The 23,541-nt window shown below is 44.7% G+C and overlaps 1 protein-coding gene across 1 annotated transcript in view; it reads right to left on the bottom strand.

The window, feature by feature from the left end:
- The window catches only part of LMF1 (lipase maturation factor 1), a 354,817-nt gene that overhangs the window by 259,615 nt on the left and 71,661 nt on the right, over positions 1-23,541 (bottom strand). Inside the window, exon 4 of the mRNA XM_088464984.1 lies at positions 22,165-22,313. Within this exon, the coding sequence (XP_088321110.1) occupies positions 22,165-22,313 (149 nt within the window). The remainder of the gene's footprint in view (positions 1-22,164; positions 22,314-23,541) is intronic.

Genomic DNA, 23,541 nt, shown 5'->3' with positions numbered 1-23,541 from the left:
GTCGTGCTCAGTACCGAGGCCTACACAGGGATTTTGCAGTGTGTTTATGCCGGATCCCTAGGAGGTGCAGGCAGAAATCAGCGAAGGCAGCTCTCCAGTACTTGCTGGTTAGAACGCACCCCACACCGTGTGAGACTCCTATGAGGGCTGACCTCCCAAATTCGGGACTCTCCCAGACCTCCCGGGAGAGTTAGCAAGTGTGTAACAAGAGAAGTGGTGCTGTGCATATGTCCATATCTAAAAAGTAAGAACAGATACAGTTACTGGTAACTGATACTGCGTATGGGGGGGGGGGGGGTGAGAGAGAGAGCGCTCTGGAACAGCTGCACGAAACAAGGTGTATTTACTGTGCAACTCAGCAACATTTCAAGCACAAATGGTCCCTTATGATATTATATATATATGCATGCAAAAATCGGAGGCACTCACGGGTCTGAAGTAGTAAGGAAATGAGATCTAAATTCAACGTTTCGGTTTTGTCAAGAATACATACATACACGGCCGTAAAGAGCCAGCCCATGTCCGGGGACGTGGCATAACCATGGAAGACATGGTCACACCCCCTTCAGGAAAAAAAACAACACCTATTTGCAGCTTGTGAATGGGAGGGGGATGTGCTGTGAACCCCTCAGCTCAGCGCACATCCGGGGTAGGCCCAACCAGTGTGATCACTCCCCCCCCACAGGCAGAGGAGACTGCTGCTGCGTGTTCTGGGCTGCTGACAGGTAAGAGGGAGAGGAGGGGCCAGGCCCCTACAACTAGCCCACGCCCGGGTAATTAGTACCCAACACCGCCCTCTTGGCGCCGCTATATAGAGATATATATATTAGGGTTGCCGACATTTAACTCCCTCCTTCCGGGAGGGAGCTGTCGGGCAATCACTGTGGAAAGTCTCACGGCAAAAAGGGGGCGTGCCGCGGTAGAAAAGGGGGCGTGGTTAGGAGGATGACACGTCATTGGGGCGGGGCATGGGGCATGACAGCGCAATCGCTTCATCGTAGCCCCGTCCCCTCTGCTGGGGTTTATGCAGGTGGGTCGCTGGGGCCGGGAGACTTGCCTACCTTTCCGGGGGGCCGGGAGCGGCACCCGATTTTCGGGAGGCTCCCGGCCGAATCGGGAGGGTATGCAAGTATGATATATATATATATATATATATACACACAGTTATACACACACATACCAGAATTGACCCGGCACTCCAAGGACAAGGTTGACTGTATCTTGCTGTGGTGCCTTCCTTAGGGAACTAGCCCCGTATGTAGAGAGTGAAAAGAGATGGCACTCGACAGGCTTTGTAAGTAAAGTAAGACCTCCCGTCTTCAGGAACAGGCATTGCCCTTATATGAAGGCTGCATCTCAAAAAACTGATTTCTCCATAGAGAATTCCCAAGGGGGGGGGGGGGTGGCAGGGTGTTTAAGGGGATACACCTCAAAAGCTATAGGGGGTACGGTACTTAAATTTGCCATGGCCGGGAGTAATCCAAAGCTCCAACTGTCACAGTTTTCTGACATTCTCAATTAGGAACCCTTTTCTGCTATAGTCTATGGGGGATTTTTGGGAAGGCAAAACTCAGGGTAGGGGTGGAATTTAGCCTTGGGGTTTGTTTCATTAGGTAGCTATTGTGCCAGGGCACGTGCTTTTGGGGTTCAGGTAAATTAGAAAGTTACAGTTTTTAAACTATTACCTCAAGAATGCGCCATTATCAAGATAGGACTTTTCAACTTGTTGCACAGCCTCAGTAGGAGCCTCCAGCAGGTGTAGTCATAGTGGCTTCACTTGGGTGCAGCAAGATGGGCGTCGTTTGCGGGCGATAGCGGGCAATGGTAGCAGCGGCGGGGACACGGATGCGGTGGTGGGGACATCAGCGGCGGCGGGTGTCGGCGCGGGTGTCTGCGGTGGGTCCAGTGCCGGTGAGGGCGTTGGTGGCGGGCCTGATTCGAGAGGATCCAGTCCCTGCCAGCCATTCTGCCGAAAACGGCAGAGGTGCACATTTCAAAAATGGAGCCTCAGGGCCATTTTTGAAATTCAAAGATGGCCACCGTGAGCCAATCACGACTTATGACGTCATTGGAGGCTGCGGCACCTGAAGAGGTCCACAGAAGCCCTGGGGAGGTGGCAGCCACCCCCCAGGTGAAGACTTCAGAAGCCCTTGCGGGTTGGCGCCTGCCAGGCGAAGACGCCAAAGCCCTGGACGGTTGGCGCCCGCCAGGCGAAGACGCCATAAGTCCTAGTGGGCGGCAGCCATGAAACAGAGCTGACACAGGCTGTCGCCCACTAGGCGAAGCCCCCGAAGCCCTGGCGGGTTGGCGCCCGGCAGGCAAAGAGGTCATAAGTCCTAATGGGTGGCAGCATGAAAAAGAGCTGGCACAGGCTGTCGCCCGCTAGGTGAAGACGACGAAGCCCTGGAGGATTGGCGCCCGCCAGGTGAAGACGCCAAAGCCCTGGCGGGTTGGCACCCGCCAGGCGAAGACACCAGAAGTCCCAGTGGGAGGAAGCCACGAAAAAGAGCTAACACAGGCTGCTGGTCCTGGTTCTGGAAATACAGGGGGAAAAATGCATAAGGCCCCACTGTATTTCCCAGAACCAGCACCAGACTCCTTCTAGCGGGGGGGTGATGCCACAGCCAGGGGAGCCCTTTCACCGGGCCCCCCCAGCCGCAGCATCACCCCTGACCGCTAGTCAGCCGAGGCCAGGGATCCCTGGGGAGTTGGGGACCCCCCCAATGAAGGGGTCACCCTCCTCAGGGCACCCCGAGCCCAGACTGATAGCCCGGGGCTATCCCTGGCACTCCTGGGCGGTGGGTGCTGGGTTGATTATGTAAAGTGTGGTGCATTTGAAAATATAAATATTGGCTTTGCTGTGGAACTACAGTTCCCAGCAAGCCTCCCTCGCATGCTGGTACTTGGAGAACCACAGGTAACAGCATGCGGAGCATTACTGGCAGGCTGGTAGATGTAGTTCCACAAAAAAAAGCAATATTAAAAAAACACACAACACACCGTAGAAAAGTATAATTTTATTAAACATACATGCACACACACATGTACTCACACTATCTCACATACTCACCTAGTATCCCTGAAGCCATTCTGTCCTCTTCTCCAGTAGGTAATCCAAAGGTGTACCTGTAATAAAAAATTTCATACTCACCTCCTCCTATGCGTAGATCTGTCCTCTTCGTTCCAAAGTAGGCAAATCCTGGGTCTTGGCAAAAAAAAACGAATTACCCGAGCCCACGGACATTAGTAGTGTCCTCTACTACCCAAATGACAGCTCCGCTGTGGGATTTCAGTCCAGAAATCCCGGTGCGGAGCGCTCAATGGCTGAGAGAGGCGAGCCTTCTGCCTCTCAGCCAATGAGCGGTTCTCACCATTGAATTCAATGGTGAGAACCGAGCGTGCCTTTTCCCAAAATGGCGCCTCAGCAGCATTTTGGAAATTCAGAGATGGCCGCCACGAGCCAATCACGGCTCGCGACGTCATCGCCCCGCCCCCTCGGCTGGCTTAAATACTGCCAGCACAAGTTGCCGTGCACTCAGTCGGCAGCGGGGAGGCAGCAGAGAAGAGCTGCCGAAGACAGAAGACGCCGCGGAAGCCCTGGATGGGCGACGGCCAGGAAAGAGAGCTTAAAGGCCGTCGCCCGCCAGGTGAAGACGCCATAGAAGTCCTGGGTAAGCGGCAGACATGAAAAAGAGCTCAAGGCTGCCGCCCCCCAGGTGAAGGTGCAGCTAAATAAAATATTTTTAAAAACAGTGTGTTTTATTTTAATATTTTTTTGCAGGGGTACTATAGGTACCAGCAGGCCCTTAGTGCCCTGCCTACTGGTACTTGTGGTTCTCCAAGTGCCAGTATGTGGGGGATGCCTGCTGGGACCTGTAGTACTACTGCAAAAGACAATATTTATATATTCATATGCACAACACAAATCAACCCGGCACCCACCGCCCAGGGGTGCTGGGGATAGCCCTGGGCTATCAGCCTGGGCCCGGGGTGCCCTGAGGAGGGGGACCCCTTTATTGGAATCCCTGACCTGGGCTGACTAGCGGTCAGGGGTGATGCTGCGGCTGGGGGGCCCGGTGAAAGGGCTCTCCTGGCTGTGGCATCAAGGAGTCCGGTGCTGGTTCTGAGACATACAGGGGGGCCCTCTGCATTTTTTCCCCCTGTATTTCCAGAACCAAGACCGGCTCAGAGCCCTGTGCTGGTTGCGCTAACTACGGGGGAACCCTACATCATTTGTCCTCCGTATTTTGGCAACCAGGACTGGTTCTGAAAAGCCTGGTGGTGGTTGTGCTTAACACGGAAGACCCCTATGTCATTTGTCCCCTGTATTTAGCACAACCAGTACTGGGAAGCCAGGTGCTGGTTGTCCTCTAGCGGGCGGGGCTACGCATTTATTTATTTTTTTAACACATTAACACATTCAAGTTTTAACCAGATGCTTAGATGGCTCTCACTGCTGCATTCGTGCATCTGTGACTTATTGATTTGATTTTCTGATGCCCCCTTTGCACTGCACCGCTCCCACTGCCCTGCACCACCGCTGCTGCTGCTACCCCACACTCCTACAGCCATCTCGCACTCTGCCCCTCCCAAACCAATCTCCTGTGTGCTGTCCCCTCTTCCACCTGTGTTAGTGTAGCATTTTGTTGCCCTTCTCCTGTGCAGGTGGCCCGGTTTGCTCATCCAAACCCTGATAGTTAATACATTTTTTTAAAAAGCTGTGAAATTCCATAGACAAAAAACCTTACGGTTTCACATGTCCCATTAAACCTGCTTAGACATGATCTGAAAATTCACAAAACATATTGAATTTCTGCCACTCAAATTTCAAAAAGCAATGAAATTATGATCATTAAGGCTGACGCCTTAATGGACGTGTTCCTTGCGCAATACAGATATGGTATGCCATCACACCCTGTGGTTAACTGCAGATTCAGCACTCTCACAGAATGAGATTGCTGTCACTCACCACAGGGTGTGATGGCATACCATATCTGTATTGCGCAAGGAACACGGCCATTAAGGCGTCAACCTTAATGATCGTAATGTCATTGCTTTTTGAAGTTTGAGTGGCAGAAAATCAATAGGTTTTGTGAATTTTCAGATCATGTCTAAGCAGCCTTAATGGGACATGTTAAACCGTAAGGTTTTTGTCTATTGAATATATATATATATATATATATATACACATACACACAGACATTGCATACATATACAGAAAACAAGATTGCAGCACACGCTTAGTCATTTATAAACAGGGGAGTGCAAGGTTCATAAAATAGTTACAAGCAGAAAAGAAGCAACCAGCAAAAACACATTTTATATCATATTTAATTTATCAGCATATAATAGCAGCCAGCAATTTTATCATTTTTGCTTTTGCTTGTAGTTTATAAAGAGGTGTCCACGTACATATATCCTCCGTTCGCATTACACATAACGTGTGAGCGCCGTGTGACTCGGTAGCTTTGTGCATCTTTTTCCCTTCAAATGCGTTATTAGCACAGCAATGCGTATTGGATGCACAAGCTGCTCCTGCGGATTACAATGATATGCTATACTATACTAGTGTTCCCTCTAGCTCCGGCGGCAGGCAGGGCGCCGGAGCTAGAGAGGGCAATCTTGTGCGCGCGCCCGAAAAGGGGGCGTGGTTATGAAAAGGGTGTGTGTCTATAAGACGCGTCCCCTTTTCGCCATACTTGGGGGCGTGCCCGGCGCTTACGGACATGCCAGGCAGCCCCCAAGCTCTGCAGATAGGGAGAATAGATGCCGGGCGCATGCGCCCGGCGTCTATTCTCCGGCGGTGACCGGGTCACCGCATGTTTGTCCACCCGCGGGACACTGCGTCCCGCGGGTGAGAACGGCTCCCGCAGGCTGTTAGGGCAGGGCGCTTTTTGCCCTCCTCCTGGAGGGTAGGGTGCTTTTTTTCCCTCCAGAAGGAGGGCAGGGCGCCGCACCCCGCTAAAACAGCCTAGCGGGAACGCTACTATATCCTGTGTGCGACTGCGGCCGTATCTGCATGTGAAATGCTACGTTACAGTGTCGCAGTCGCACACAGAATATAGGGACGCCGCATATCATTAAAAATCAGCAGAGGCTGCTTGTGTGTCCCATTGGCATCGCTTTGCATGGAGAAACTAGAAGGGCTGTGTAACAGAGGCTGAGATTCTCTAGAGTGCTCAGCGCTGACAGACTGTTATTCTTAGAACTGATTTCTGGTGTTTGAAGTAACCCCGAAAAGGGATCTTGTGGTACTGTCAGATTGAGCAAGAAGTCACTGGCACAAGGACAGAATAAAAGTCCCTAAACTTTCCTTGCGCTCAGTGAGTAGCATGTGCTTGCCGGGCATGTCATGGAATACAGCACAGAGGTGTCAGATAAATAAGAGGTAGCCAGGCTGGAGCAGTGCTACCATGCTGAAGTCATGAAGATAATCAGGGACTGGGGGCCATCGGCGTTCTAAGTACTTATTTCCATTTTACTAGGCTAAGGACTATAAAACCATTAAATAACGTAGCAGTGTGGGGGCGGAGCTAGGTTAATGCAAATCCAGTTGCCACACCCCCTTCTCTTCCCCCTTAAATCTCACCTTTCAGGTAAAAAAAAGTTGATAAGAATGCTGCAGATTAAACAGATATCTGAATAAACACCACACAAGTAAACATGATATATTCATTGTGTGTTACATCGTTATAGTTTATTCCAAATTCACCTTTTCTCATCCCAACTCCTGGGCAGCCATGAATATTCATGACCAGTATGTAAATATTCCATGTGCTGGGAGGAGCCTATCACTGTAAACAGACTTTGACTCTGAATGGTCACATGACACTGAGTGACAGGGGCAGAGTCTCACAGTCATTGCTGATTTTACCTCATAATGGTTTCAGTAGCAGAAACTGTACATTGCAACAGTGATGGCCATCAATGGGTTAACCATCAATGGTTTTCAACCACTGGAAGGAGACCATTGATGGATGAACCAACGATGGCCTCCAACTACACGTGTGCTGGCTGTGGTGACCATCAGACCTCGATGGCCGATGTTCACAATCAATAGTAAACCTATTACTATCGCTGTCAGGCCGTCGGCCATTACTGACCATCGATGGCCATCCCTACAATGCAATCGGTCTTTTACTCAGGTTATTAATGTCAAATTATTCAGAATTGCATGACAGGTTCACTTTAAGCAAAAGTAATAGAAACATATATAAACCCTATGTGAACCAGCACTTGTGGTTGTGTACAGACAGGAACACAAAGACAGACGTAACCTCTCATATGTGGGAACCCTTCATTTATGGGAAAACAATTACAGAAAGTGTCACATTTTATTTTTCTTGATAATAGACATTAAAATTAACCATGAAAAGGGAACGAAATAAACCGCAGAGCTGGGATGTCTGCATGGGGAGGAATAACCTATATCTTCATGCAGACGGGAATGCTGAATCCAGTCCCAGTTCCAATCATACACAGCTGCTGACCTAGATGTTGGGGAACTACAAGTCCCAGAAAGCCACCTTCCCACCGGAAAAATGGCTCAGGTGCATACGTAGGAGATGGCATTGACACTAGCGCGTGGCCAGTGACTGTGCTATCTTCTGTGCATGTGTTGGTGGAGAGATTACAAAACTTTAGGACCTATTTATCAAGCCCTATAAACACGATAAAGCATTTATCACAGTGTTAGGGCACTATTTATTCACCCCATTATAACAAGTGATTGGGCCCCACTGGAACTGCATGGTAGACCTTATTTACCATTCAGCGTGGCAGTAATTTCATGGCTGCGCAAGATGGTTATCGCCGGCAGTTTAGTAACTATTAGGGGTTTATTTACTAAAGTGCAGGTTAGTTGTTGCCCATAGCAACCAATGAGATTCTAGCCATTATCTTCTAGAAGGTGCACTTCTATAAACCTGCACTGTAGTAAATATACCTCTTTAGACTAAAGAAAAAAAAAGGACTTTCCCTTCAGCCCTGTTACACTATACAGCCCCTGGTGACGTGCCAGTCATACACAAACTCCAAAATTCTGAAAAACAGGGACATGCCCAGGGACAAATCTTTACAGCCAATGAGTGTCCCTGGAAACCAGGGACCGTTGGCAGCCATGTACATTAGCTGGCAGAAACTGTAGGTGAAAACGAGGAAATATTTATTGAAAAAGGACAGTTGTGCAAAAAAAACAAAAACAAAAAACAATGCATTTGGACGAGTCGCACACACAAGAGAGAGAAACCACAGCAAATAAACCGCAAGGAAATCAGATGAGCAGCGAGCCAATGAGAGGGGCAGGGAGGCTGCGTCCCGCTGCCAGCTATAGATAAGATTTAAAATGTGGTCTGAGGTTTACCATCACATCCTGTTATTTTTTTTTTCATGCTCTCTTCTGAGTTGGTTACGGTAAAAAAAAAAAGAGGAAAATCTCTGCTTGTGCTTAACCCCTGCAGTGCCGGACAGCATTTACTGCTCTATTTATTCCTTTGTAGCTGGGAGGGTATTTAGAGAGTATGGCATTTCAGCAGCGACGGCAGACAGTTCTTTATACAAAATGCGTTTGCTGCATCTCACCATGATCCCGATGGCCACTGTTAAGGGGAGCGCTGCTGTTCACCAGTGGCAGTGTTTGCCAATCAGTGGGAGTTGTGGCCTCAGACCCCTGTTTAGAGCCAAAGAGTGGGTCTGGGAGACTGACAGCCCAGCACTTCCAAACGAGAGTCACAGTGGGGCCCAGGGTGACTGTAAGCACATCATGCGGGAAGAGCAGCTGATGGCTGATATGTACCACTAGCCACCAGATGCAAGAACTGCTGTATCGGGTAAGGGATTGGAGATCTGTTATATACCAAGTTCAGAATTAGAGATCTGTTATACATCAAGTACAGTAATGATGATTTATTATATACCAAGTATATATATATAGGAGATCTGTTACATATCAGGTACAGGAAAGGAGATCTGTTACATATCAGGTACAGGATAGGAGATCTGCTACATACCAGGTACAGGATAGGATATCTGTTACATATCAGGTACAGGATAGGAGATCTGTTACATATCAGGCACAGGATAGGAGATCTGTTACATATCAGGTACAGGATAGGAGATCTGGTACATATCAGGTACAGGATAGGAGATCTGTTACATATCAGGTACAGGATAGGAGATCTGTTACATATCAGGTACAGGATAGGAGATCTGTTACATACCAGGTACAGGATAGGATATCTGTTACATACCAGGTACAGGATAGGAGATCTGTTACATATCAGGTACAGGATAGGAGATCTGTTACATATCAGGTACAGGATAGGAGATCTGGTACATATCAGGTACCGGATAGGAGATCTGTTACATACCAGGTACATGATAGGAGATATGTTACACACCATGTACGTAATTGGAGATCTGTTACATACCAGGTATACAACTGGAGAGGTTATATAGGAGGTACTGGATCAGAGATCTTTTATATACCAGGTACAGAAATGGATATCTGTTATATACCAGATATGAGAATGCAGATCTGTTATGGGCCATATATGGGAATGGAGATCTGATATATACAGTATACCAGGAGTGGGAATGCCAATCTGTTATATACCACGTAAGGGAAAGGGAATCTATTCCAGGTAATAAATTGGAGATCTGCTATAGTGATTGGAGATTTGTTATATACCAGGAAAGGGAATGGAGGTATGTTATATACCAGATAAAGGAATGGAGATCTGCTATATAGCAGGTAAGGAAATGGAGATCTATTATATATAATCATAGGATTGATTATCTGTTACATACAAGGTAAGGGAATGGAGATCTGTTATATACCAGGTAAGGGAATGGAGATCTGTTATATACCAGGTAAAAGAAAGGAGATCTGTTATATATACCAGGTAAGGGAATGGAGATCTGTTATGTACCAGGTAAGGAATTGGAGATCTGTTATATACCAGTTAAGGGATTGAAGATCTGTAATACACCAGTTACAGCAATGGAGATCTGTTATATACCAGGTACAGGATTGAAGATATGTTATATACCAGTATACCAGGTAAGAGATTGGAGATCTGTTATATACCAGGTAAGGGAATGGATATATGTTATACACCAGGCAAGGGATTGGAGATCTGTTATATACCAGGTAAGGGAATGGAGATCTATTACATACCAGGTAAGGGATTGGAGATCTGTTATACACCAGTTACAGGAATGGAGATCTGTTATATACCAGGTAAAGGAATGGAGATCTGTTATACACCAGGTAAGGGAATGGATATATGTTAGACACCAGGTAAGGGAATGGAGATCTGTTATATACCAGGTAAGGGATTGGAGATCTGTAATGCACCAGTTACAGGAATTGGGTTCTGTTATATACCAGGTACAGGATTGAAGATATGTTATATACCAGTATACCAGGTAAGAGATTGGAGATCTGTTATACACCAGGTAAGAGATTGGAGATCTGTTATATACCAGGTAAGGGAATGGAGATCTATTATATACCAGGTAAGGGAATGGATATATGTTATACACCAGGTAAGGGAATGGAGATCTGTTATATACCAGGTAAGGGAATGGAGATCTGTTATATACCAGGTAAGGGAATGGAGATCTATTACATACCAGGTAAGGGATTGGAGACCTGTTACATACCATGTAAGGGATTGGAGATCTGTAATACACCAGTTACAGGAATGGAGATCTGTTATATACCAGGTACAGGATTGAAGATATGTTATATAGCATTACCAAGTAAGAGATTGGAGATCTGTTATACACCAGGCAAGGGATTGGAGATCTGTTATATATACCAGGTAAGGGAATGGAGATCTGTTATGTACCAGGTAAGGGAATGGAGATCTGTTATATACCAGGTAAGGGAATGGAGATCTGTTATGTACCAGGTAAGGGAATGGAGATCTGTTATACACCAGTTACAGGAATGCAGATGTTATATATCAGGTAAAGGAATAGAGATCTGTTACATACCAGGTAAGGGATTGGAGATCTGTTATACACCAGTTACAGGAATGCAAATCTGTTATATACCAGGTAAAGGAATGGAGATCTGTTATATACCAGGTAAAGGAATGGAGATCTGTTGTATACCAGGTAAGGGAATGGAGATCTGTTATATACCAGGTAAGGGAATGGAGATCTATTATATACCAGGTAAGGGAATGGATATATGTTATACACCAGGTAAGGGAATGGAGATCTGTTATATACCAGGTAAGGGAATGGAGATCTGTTATATACCAGGTAAGGGAATGGAGATCTATTATATACCAGGTAAGGGAATGGATATATGTTATACACCAGGTAAGGGAATGGAGATCTGTTATATACCAGGTAAGGAAATGGAGATCTGTTATATACCAGGTAAGGGAATGGAGATCTATTACATACCAGGTAAGGGATTGGAGACCTGTTACATACCATGTAAGGGATTGGAGATCTGTAATACACCAGTTACAGGAATGGAGATCTGTTATATACCAGGTACAGGATTGAAGATATGTTATATAGCATTACCAAGTAAGAGATTGGAGATCTGTTATACACCAGGCAAGGGATTGGAGATCTGTTATATATACCAGGTAAGGGAATGGAGATCTGTTATGTACCAGGTAAGGGAATGGAGATCTGTTATATACCAGGTAAGGGAATGGAGATCTGTTATGTACCAGGTAAGGGAATGGAGATCTGTTATACACCAGTTACAGGAATGCAGATCTGTTATATATCAGGTAAAGGAATGGAGATCTGTTACATACCAGGTAAGGGATTGGAGATCTGTTATACACCAGTTACAGGAATGCAAATCTGTTATATACCAGGTAAAGGAATGGAGATCTGTTATATACCAGGTAAAGGAATGGAGATCTGTTGTATACCAGGTAAGGGAATGGAGATCTGTTATATACCAGGTAAGGGAATGGAGATCTGTTATATACCAGGTAAGGGAATGGATATATGTTATACACCAGGTAAGGGAATGGAGATCTGTTATATACCAGGTAAGGGAATGGAGATCTGTTATATACCAGGTAAGGGAATGGAGATCTATTACATACCAGGTAAGGGTATTCCAGGTAATAAATTGGAGATCTGCTATAGTGATTGGAGATCTGTTATATACCAGGAAAGGGAATGGAGGTATGTTATATACCAGATAAAGGAATGGAGATCTGCTATATAGCAGGTAAGGAAATGGAGATCTATTATATATAATCATAGGATTGATTATCTGTTACATACAAGGTAAGGGAATGGAGATCTGTTATATACCAGGTAAGGGAATGGAGATCTGTTATATACCAGGTAAAAGAATGGAGATCTATTACATACCAGGTAAGGAATTGGAGATCTGTTATATACCAGGTAAGGGATTGGAGATCTGTAATACACCAGTTACAGGAATGGAGATCTGTTATATACTAGGTACAGGATTGAAGATATGTTATATACCAGTTTACCAGGTAAGAGATTGGAGATCTGTTATATACCAGGTAAGGGAATGGATATATGTTATACACCAGGCAAGGGATTGGAGATCTGTTATATATACCAGGTAAGGGATTGCAGATCTGTTATACACCAGTTACAGGAATGCAGATCTGTTATATACCAGGTAAAGGAATGGAGATCTGTTATATACCAGGTAAGGGAATGGAGATCTGTAATACACCAGTTACAGGAATGGAGATCTGTTATATACCAGGTAAAGGAATGGAGATATGTTATATACCAGGTAAAGGAATGGAGATATGTTATATACCAGGTAAGGGAATGGAGATCTGTTATATACCAGGTAAGGGTTGGAGATCTGTAATACACCAGTTACAGGAATGGAGATCGGTTATATACCAGGTACAGGAGAAGATATGTTATATACCAGTATACAAGGTAAGAGATTGGAGATCTGTTATACACCAGGTAAGGGAATGGAGATCTGTTTTATACCAGGTAAGGGAATGGAGATCTGCTATATACCAGGTAAGGGAATGGAGATCTGTTATATACCAGGTAAGGGATTGGAGATCTGTAATACACCAGTTACAGGAATGGAGATCTGTTATACACCAGGTAAGGGAATGGAGATCTGTTATATATCAGATAAGGGAATGGAAATCTGTTATACACCAGGTAAGGGAATGGAAAACTGTTATATACTAGGTAAGGGGATGGAGATCTGCTATATACCAGGTAAGGGAATGGAGATCTGTTATACACCAGGTAAGGGATTGGAGATAATATTTTATCTCCTTTGTAAAATTCCTTCATAAAACTGTAATTCCTATAATTGTTCCCTTAAAATTTGCTTTTCATTAATTATGGCATGTGTGCTGAACAGGAAAGGCATCCTATCCTCCTAGACGTGTTTGGTGAAAACTTTATTGTATTCACCGACATCGCAAAAAGCCACAATCTACTCAGTGCAGGTAAAAAAAACGATAGGTTAATAATAACGAGCAACACTGGGAATATCCTACAGAAAGGAGTAAAAGCCATCCGGCAAACAAGGGGTTCCAATGTCTTCAGCAGCCACACCAGCCCTAATAACTCACTCTTCCCTCCAATTCCTGACAGTCTGCAGCCCGCTGCTAGCTCTGCTGCTGTCAATCACAGCCCCTTCCCAAACAGGCTGTGGTGTGACCTGCTCACCCCTAAGTAAGCCTTGTGCCCTCCGAATTATACCACCGCACTGCTGTGCCCCTCTGCGCCATGTGCTAATCCCCCTGCTGTGATACCTATAAATATATACCGCTTTGGCCGTTTATGAGCAGCTTAAAGTGTACCGCAAACTGGAGAGTGCCACACAGGTCACACAAACAGAGACCGAGCAATGACTTGAGCTATAATTCATCTCATTGGTCCACGGTAACAAGCAGAGCCAAAAGGTGGATAAGGTCAACATGATCCAGAAACCAGGGAATTATGAAAAATACAGATGTGTTCACATACATCCGTGCGCTACAAGTCACGCTACACATAACGTGTGAGCGGGAGCTCCGAGTTACTCGGTAGCACCGATCGTCTTTTCACCTTCAAATGCGTCTTATTCAAACAGCGACACAAATAGTTATCACAGGCAGCTTCTGCTGATTAAAACGACATTCAGCATGCCTATATTCTGTGTGCGAGTGCGGGTGTATCTGCATGCTAAACACTACGTTACAGTGTTACATCCGCTGACACTGTAACGTAGCGTTTTGCCCTCAGATACACCCGCACTCCCTGACAGAACATAGGCATGCCGCATATCATTTAAACCAGAAGCTGCGTGTGCTGTCAATTCACTTCGCTGTGCCAACAAGGCGCATTTGCAGGTAAAAATTTGCACGAAAAGACGCTCGGCGCTACCGAGTCACGCAACGGCATGGCGCAACTAGAAGGGCTGTTTAGAGGCTAGATGTATGAGAACACATCTGTAGACTGTAAACATATTCAAGGTTCTCATTATGAAAGAATACAAACAAAGCCACACCTAAAATACCCAAGAAGAATGTCATTTATATCCATAGGACACAGGCGTAAATTTAAAGAGACCGAATACCAGTTATCAAGCCTTTCCCAGGTGGCTGACGGTACCACAATGAATACACGTCAGGCTATCACCAAATCCATCCATCTGTCATTGAACCTGTTCCCACCCACCTGCTCACTGTTCATTTTTATAGCACTTCTTACTGAAACGCACAAGTTAAATGACAAAACATGCATACAAATGGATAAAACCTAATTATTCCAGTTATAATGTGATTCACAGCCGCTTACAGTATGTCAGTTCCTATTAGTGTAGTAGATGCACTTGTTTGCGCCATTGTGTTAATTACAGATGTGTCCTCAAACTATTGCTGCAGTCACACCAAACAGCCCCACGTCCAGTGCGACTCTGCTCGTACCAGGAGAGCGCACTGATTAATTTAATATGCAACATCTGTACATTGGTGTCTGAATCTGTATACGAAAAGCTGCGATGCAGCCGCCGCAGCTTTTTTCCACGCCAAGTCTCGCTGTGCTTTGTTTAAAGAATCAGTCGCACACAGAAGTATAAGTGTTGCATATCAAATTAATCAGCGTAGGCTGCTGGTGCATCCTAGTTTCATCGCATTGCGACTAAGACGCATTTTCTGTTGAAAAGAAGAAAAAAATGCTCAGCGCAAGCAGAGTCGCACAGAACCTCGAGCCTCACACGTGCCGCATGGAATAGTGAGGCTACTGTAGGTGTATGAGGATGCATCTGAAACCCCTTCATAAAGTTTTTAAGTATGTTTGCCTATGGCAAGTGTTGTCTATTGCTCTAAGGTTTTGAGCCTGCTTCGAGTCTGTCTGTAAGTACTAGAAAAACCAGACAGACTCTCTTGTAGCGCGGAATTCATATTCAGTGTTCTCCCCAGGCTGTTTTTGCGGGTGCACCAACCGGCAAGAATCAGCCTACCACCCGGAACTTTGGGAGCCTGCAAGTGGGGACAGTATCTGGTAGCTGCATAAAAAGGCCCAGATCCTACAAACTTTGCAGCTTTTTCATAATCAGACGACTGGGCCTCTAATAAGAAGAAGAGAATTAATATATAAAATGTTATTTCAAGTTTAAATCATTATAAGGTCAGGTTTTAGAACATTTTATCATTGTGAAGGTCCCCACCCGTCTACTTTTTGACGCCACCCGGCTGGAAACATTTTCTGGGGAGGACACAGACTTTGATAGTGTTCGGTAGTTTAAGGGTCACATTACAGAAGAAAAGTGATACATTGCAGCACTAGGTACATTTTATACATTCAGGGTCCCTGACTTATATCACCCTGGAACAATAAATTCATAGATAGAAGAAAGTGGATTCAGAGGAATAACTTTGGGACACAAGAAATGTTCACGCATAAGCCAAGACTCAAGGTGCCCACACAATAGGCGATATTTTACACGATCAGCCCGATTCCAACGCATCGGGACGACAGATCGTGCAAAATATGTCCTAATCGTGCTTGTCCACTCACGATTACGATACCGATGTGCGTACCCACTGGTCGTACATCGCATCTTCAGATCTTGCCTGCTGCAGGCAAGATCTGAAAATCTGAGTCACGATGCACTGGAATAGTATAGGATGCATGATAGATCGTGGGCCAATTTGAATAGCTTTTAAAACCAAAACCAAAGCCCACAACTGCCGGGGGAGAAATTGGAGACGATATCGGATCGTGACCAGATCGCCTAGTGTGTGGGCACCTTTAGACAAACACGCGTTATTAGACCTCAAAGACCGGAGCGTGATATAGGCTTCCAAGATCCATACGCTGCAGTCTGTACCAAGGACACTGCAAAAAGTGCAGGATATAATATTGCCCCATTGATAAATACATCTCTAACACCAGGTTCTTTTGCATTATTCACACGTCAGTAACAGAATGACATTTGTGTTAAAATGACGCCAAATATTTTGTGTCCTATAATGTTAACATCACAAATATAAGAACGCTGCACGACCTGTTTCTCATGCATCAATGTGCACTATTAGTACAAAAGATTGTCAGGGTATAAGCGAAATGCACTAATCACTAAACGCATGTAATATGTGCATTAATTTTCACAAGTTTCGACTCATTTTCTCAGAGCATGTGTGTGAATGAGTCCTATTCCTCCTTATGGAGAAACATAGTAAAATAGAATATATATGCACTTGACAGGCTATACTGACTGCACTTGGTTTGCAAGTAAAATGCGTGCCTCTCGAACAGCTCTCGCTTTTAGGTAACGGTGTAAAAGTTTCTGCTACGGTGTAATTTCCGGAGGGCTGGCTGTCCCGGGCAGGGGGGCACTGCCCTGCGTACATGTGTCAGCCTTCAGCTGGCTCAGGGCACAAACAATAAAGTGTCTCACTGACAGGTGCACATGTGACTGGAAGGAAACTTTGCTTTCACGCACCAGGCTTACTTTATAGCGCCTGTCAGGATCATTATTCCATCCAAGAAGGAAACGTGCAAGTGTTTGGGCTCACAGTGACAGTGCAGCCATCAATCACATCCTCCTAATCATGAGGATTACACAGCCTGCTAATGCTCTTCCCATCCCTCGCTGTTCAGTGTCATCGCACAAACCTGTCATGGAGGGCTCACACTGGGTGACAAGTGGGCAGGGACAAGAAGCTCTGTAACCTGCATATAGTAGGGGTCACTACGTGGGGCTGCCCTGTCTCCCATGCAAACTGGGAATTGAAGCTGCTTCTTTTTACGGAAACCAGTGTTAAAGCAAATCTATTTTCATTTACCACCATGGTATATTTTTTTGCATTAACGGTCTATAAATATGGTGTGAATATATGGGTATATGGCGGCCAGCAAAGGCTACCTGATTTATCTGTATATTTTCAGTTATTAAAATTAAACCATCATCAAGTTACATCTTGGGAGCTGAACCCTTATATGCGCCGTCTTCCCTCCTCCTGTGGGGTCTATGTACTAAGCCTTGGAGAGAGATAATGTGGATAAAGTACCAGTCAGTCAGCTCCTAATTGTCACGTTACAGTCTGTGTATATTCAGGGCTGAAATGCCGGAATAGCTCCAACGGGCGCGAATGGAGGACAGCTGCCATCGCCAACAATTGAATACCGCCCAGTGAATGCTAAACGGTTCATCCGTAAATGTTTATATATTATTTCACAGCTGCAAGTGACTTTGGGCCAGAGTAAGAGGTGGACGCGGTTTTATTATAATATTTGCTACTGCGCAAAAAAGTCCTGAAAACCCCCCACGGCGCATGCGTACCACTGAGTCCACTGCTGCAAATAGGATCGCTCCCATTTCAACTGGCGGTGGAAAACCATGGGCGTTCCTGGGCAGCTTCTGGGAGGTGGCGTATTATGGAGTGCCTACAATCAACAGTGGAGTTGCACTGTCCAGGAGCATTAAAAGTTGGGAGTCTCAGGGTTTGCACGTACAGCTGAAACTGAAAGAGTTTGCATATTACCGCCGCTGTGACTCCGGAAAAAAAAAAAAAATCTATAACATCGAGTAACATCGGACCCACGTGCACACTCTACCAAGCCCAGCCCCCTTTCAGAAATTGATAACTTCCACTCACGTTATGAGACCTCAGGTTGCGTATGGCGTTGCAGTGGCTAATTTATGGCATAACTTTGGCCAAATTTATGCCAAAAACCTCGCATATTACGCATAATTATTAATGGTTGTATGGTGCATCTGGTTTCTCTTTTTTTTCAATGTTGTAATAAGTCTCAGCTAGGTAGCACATCCCATTACAAAGAGCTAGGGTTCTGCTCTCATCTTTTCTAGCCTCTGTTCCTCAGTATCTTTTCCTTTATTAATAAAGTTTTCTTCAAATTCTTTATTCTCTCCCCCCCAGCTCGCTCTCTTCCTCTCCACTCCATAATTATTATTTGCTTTTTCTCTACATATTTTCCAAATTTCTAATTTGTATTTATTTACTCAATTATTTGTTTTTTTATTTAATTTTTATTTAATTTTTTTTTCCCCCTTTCAGTTATGTTTCTCTCTCTTTTGTGTGTTATTTTGGTAAGGAATTTAAAAAAAAGGGAAAAAGAAAAGCTCAATTTCAATATCAGTATGTTGTTATACCTGTTGTTATTTACTTATTTGTATGACGATTATTTACTGTTTATTTTGCCTCTTAATCCCCCTCGGGGACTGAATTTCTGTTTTTTTTTTTTGTCTTTTTTTTCTGTTTCTCTGGTATTGATACCCCCAATAAAATGATGATTAAAAAAAAAAAAAAAAGAAAGAGCTAGGGTGTGCAGTCCATGCCCCCTTTCCCCAAAATAATTTGTGCACGCCCCTGCAATGGTGCGCAAACGCACTGGCACGCCTGTATATCCCTGGTCGACCCCCCCCCCATCACCACCCACAAACGGCACTTCATGTCAATCACTCGGTGATCGCAGTCCTCATCGCAGCGGCCGGTTCGCACACATGCACTGCAATGCGGAACAATCGGCAGATTGCGCATGTATTCGCAGTTGCTTACGGTAGTGAACCGGGCCCCGTGTTTCTTATTTGTAAGCATGCCTTTATGAAGGGGAGTATTAGGGACTGTTCATCAGTACGGATTACCCATCATTCTACTCAACACTTTCCACTCTGCTTCACACACATATGGTGTCCGATGAAGGTGTTGTGTAATCATAGAACATAAAGGGTTAAAACTCCTTCCATTTTGGTAGATGAGCTGTCAATCACCGAGTGAAGGGGGACTGGTGCCCTCTTTGTTCTACAATAGGGGTTCTGTTTGTATTTCGATGTTTAGGCAGGTCCTGCTTCTCTTTAATGCCATATTTTTCAACCTTTCTTTTACACCTAAAGAAAGCTATAGGATTACACATCTGCTTGCCCTGATACTGGAACAGTTCAGTGAGATAACGCACCTAAGCAGAGCCAAAGAAAGCAGCAGAGGACAAACCCTCTGTATTCTACCATTTTATTATTTCATAAGGTAATCTCCCCTTATCTTGTAAAAACATGTACGTACAACATGTGGGATTAAAAGCCTCACACTACACTGTCTGATACGGGTTTTCTTCAGTGCTACGCTAAGTGCAGGCACTGTCCTCTTGCCAACTGCTGCTAGAACAGTTCATCAAAAGCTCCTGCAGGTCCACAAATCAGGTAAACCCAAGAAATGTTGCCATGATGTGCTCACCTAGAATCCATACAGGTTTCCGGTTATATAATGTTTTGCATGGGGCCTGTTTTAGAGCAAACAGGGCAGAGTGTAATAGTTTCATATAGAAACGACTTAAAGACTGTTTGTTTTGTGCATTGTATGTTGTTTCTGTGCAGCTGGCTACCTCTGAGTTGTGACCATTACTATGCTGTCGCTGGCTACAGATTCTGTCCCCAAGATGAGAGCGTCAGGGCCTCAAAGAGAAGTGATGGTCAGAAGCCAAGTTTCTGTCAGTCATTGGTATTATTGCTTACAAATTGGGTTCTGCTTAGTATACTGGTTCTACAATAGGGATCAGCTTTTATTTTTTGTACACTACCCACAAGATTAAGATACATTTTCTAAAGAAGATATAAGATTGGGATCAGCTTTTCTCAATCTTGTCCTCCGATTCAACATAGCTTTGCACATTAGTTACTAGATTGGGTAAACCATTGTATACTAGTCCCCATGGTGAGAATACCTTCTATACTAGTCACCAGACTGTGCATACCTTTGTATACTAGTCACCAGATTGGGCATACCTTTGTATATCCATCACAAGATTGGGCATACCTTTGTATACTAGTCCCCATGCTGAGCATAATTTCTATACTAGTCACCAGATTGGGCATACCTTTGTATACTAGTCACCAGATTGGGCATACCTTTGTATATCCATCACCAGATTGGGCATACCTTTGTATACTAGTCACCAGATTGGGCATACCTTTGTATAGCCATCACAGGATTGGGCACACCTTTGTATATCCATCACAGGATTGGGCATACCTTTGTATATCCGTCACAGGATTGGGCATACCTTTGTATACTAGTCACCAGATTGGGCATACCTTTGTATACTAATCACCAGATTGGGCATACCTTTGTATATCCATCACCAGATTGGGCATACCTTTGTATATCCATCACAGGATTGGGCATACCTTTGTATATCCGTCACAGGATTGAGCATACCTTTGTATAGCCATCACAGGATTGGGCATACCTTTGTATATCCATCACAGGATTGGGCATACCTTTGTATATCCATCACAGGATTGGGCATACCTTTGTATATCCGTCACAGGATTGGGCATACCTTTGTATAGCCATCACAGGATTGGGCATACCTTTGTATATCCATCACAGGATTGGGCATACCTTTGTATATCCATCACAGGATTGGGCATACCTTTGTATATCCGTCACAGGATTGGGCATACCTTTGTATAGCCATCACAGGATTGGGCATACCTTTGTATATCCATCACAGGATTGGGCATACCTTTGTATATCCATCACAGGATTGGGCATACCTTTGTATATCCATCACAGGATTGGGCATACCTTTGTATATCCGTCACAGGATTGGGCATACCTTTGTATATCCATCACAGGATTGGGCATACCTTTGTATACTAAACACCAGATTGGGCATACCTTTGTATATCCGTCACAGGATTGGGCATACCTTTGTATACTAAACACCAGATTGGGCATACCTTTGTATATCCGTCACAGGATTGGGCATACCTTTGTATAGCCATCACAGGATTGGGCATACCTTTGTATACTAAACACCAGATTGGGCATACCTTTGTATACTAAACACCAGATTGGGCATACCTTTGTATAGCCATCACATGATTGGGCATACCTTTGTATAGCCATCACAGGATTGGGCATACCTTTGTATAGCCATCACAGGATTGGGCATACCTTTGTATTCTAATCACCAGATTAGGCTCTTCACTGTTTACACAGCTATATACACCCGTTACTGTAATCAATCGCGCAGAGCAGGATCTGGCAGTACAATCCCAGGCTTTTGAGACTCGGCCATTAGTTAACCAGGATCGATAAGCACAGAATCTACTCCCTCTTTTTAAACCATAATCTCAGTTTCTAGTAACAAGGGGGAGCTACAAGTCACATTTCTTCTAACAGAAGACAGGCTCAATAAATATTATTCTAACAACTTTGTAAAAAAATATGGGTCATTATGCGGGATCATTATCACATTGCTTTGTATTTAGGCTGTGTATGCTCACTGTAAAGGATTTTGCTCTATGTGAAACCCAGTACAGCAAGGAGACATCTACTCCTGATCTCATGTCTCACCTCCTCCCAACAACAGCAAGTTGTAGCCCTGTGCAAGGACTCTCACCCCAAGGTCACTGTTTACTGGGAGGAACTGTAAGTTGGGAAGCTCAGGGGAAGACTCAGCAAGGAAACCTCTAACGATGTTATAATGGATACAGTATATAGTGGGGTATACCAGAGCTGATGTCACATGCGCCAGACTAGAATGGTGTTTTAAAGCTTGGCTATGCGAATATATACCGCATTAATTGTACGTGACCTTTTCTGTTTTAGATAATAGAATCACACTTAGTGTAGGTGACAATTTAGGACACATAAATCAATATACCAAAGTACCTGATTTGCATTTTATAGCAACACTTACCGCCCCCAGCATGATTCTGAAGATGAGCCAGCGAAAGGCCCATATGACAATGCCCGATGGGTGGGTACGTGGCGGTAATCGAGACAGAGACCACAGCGGGCAGAGGAAGATTCCTAGAAATCCTGTTTCCAAGAGCTGGGACTCCCATCCTAGAGAGAAAAGACAATATCATATAAGGACCCCAGTGTACACAGGGCATGGAACAATGCAGACTTTTACAGGCGAGAACGTGATACATGCCAGGTGCTGCTGGCTAACTCCTATCACTTCATCTCTCTACGCACTAATGCCTTTCATTTAATCCCAATAATTATCACTCCAAAAGTGATAAAATGCCAAATTGTTCTCACACAACAGGGGCAATTGTTACTGGAGGAAAACCGGTATCTGATCTTTAGATAACGGGCTTAAATACCGGATATGATTGGAAATCTCAATTGATATTTCCTGCTGGACTTGTTTAAGGAAATAATAGCACGGCAAGACACTGCTTTAAAGAGTAACGCAAATATGGAAACAGGTATCTGCTTGTGACACCTGAAAGTAAAAAAATGTCTGCTGTATATTTATTTATTAACAGTTTCTTATATAGCGCAGCAAATTCCGTTGCGCTTTACAATTTGAATCAACATTAACATTTTACTGGGTTGTAAAAGACATATATACAATACATACATACATACATACATACGGGTAAGAGGGCCCTGCTCGCAAGGTTACAATCTATAGGGAAATAGGTGTTGATACACCAGGATAGGTGCTACATATTGCAAATTGGTCAAGCCCGATTGCAGATGTTCTTGGTGGGCTAGTTGACTAGAAACAACTGGAAAATTGGCCTAGGGTTAGAAGGATGTTAAATTGAAGAAAGAAGAAGAAGATGTGATAGGTGTTTACTATAAGAAGGGAGTTAGATAGGGAGCTATGAAAGGTTAGGTGGGCGGACCTGGAATCTGATAAGCTTGTCTGAAGAGGTGAGTTTTCAAAGAACGCTTGAATGTTTGGAAACGAGTGGAAAGTCTTATTGTGGGTGGGAGGGCATTCCACAGGGTGGGTGCAGCCCGAAAAAATATGAGATATGGTAAGAACTTACCCTTGTTATCTCTATTTCTACGAAGTCCATAGGGTTCCACAGGATACCTTGGGGTATAGGCGATGGCGGCAGACATCCAGGCACCACAGAGTTAAATTTTCAGCCTCCCAGGATGCACTGGGGTCCCTCTCCTATACCCCGCCCCCGAGCCTCAGGCCACTCAGTTTCGTAACAAGCCATAGGCCGGAGCAGGAGCAAAAAAGAGAGAGAAGACAGTCTGGAACACACAAGAATCACATTCTCACCAGAAGGAGACGGAGAAACCGGTGCCCATCTGCAGCACA

Source organism: Taudactylus pleione, unplaced genomic scaffold (assembly GCF_031769625.1).
Source record: "Taudactylus pleione unplaced genomic scaffold, aTauple2 ptg000061l, whole genome shotgun sequence".
NCBI classification, from domain to species: Eukaryota; Metazoa; Chordata; class Amphibia; order Anura; family Myobatrachidae; genus Taudactylus; species Taudactylus pleione.
Note: the sequence above shows the minus strand (reverse complement) of the source record. Positions and strands in the feature narration are given on the sequence as shown.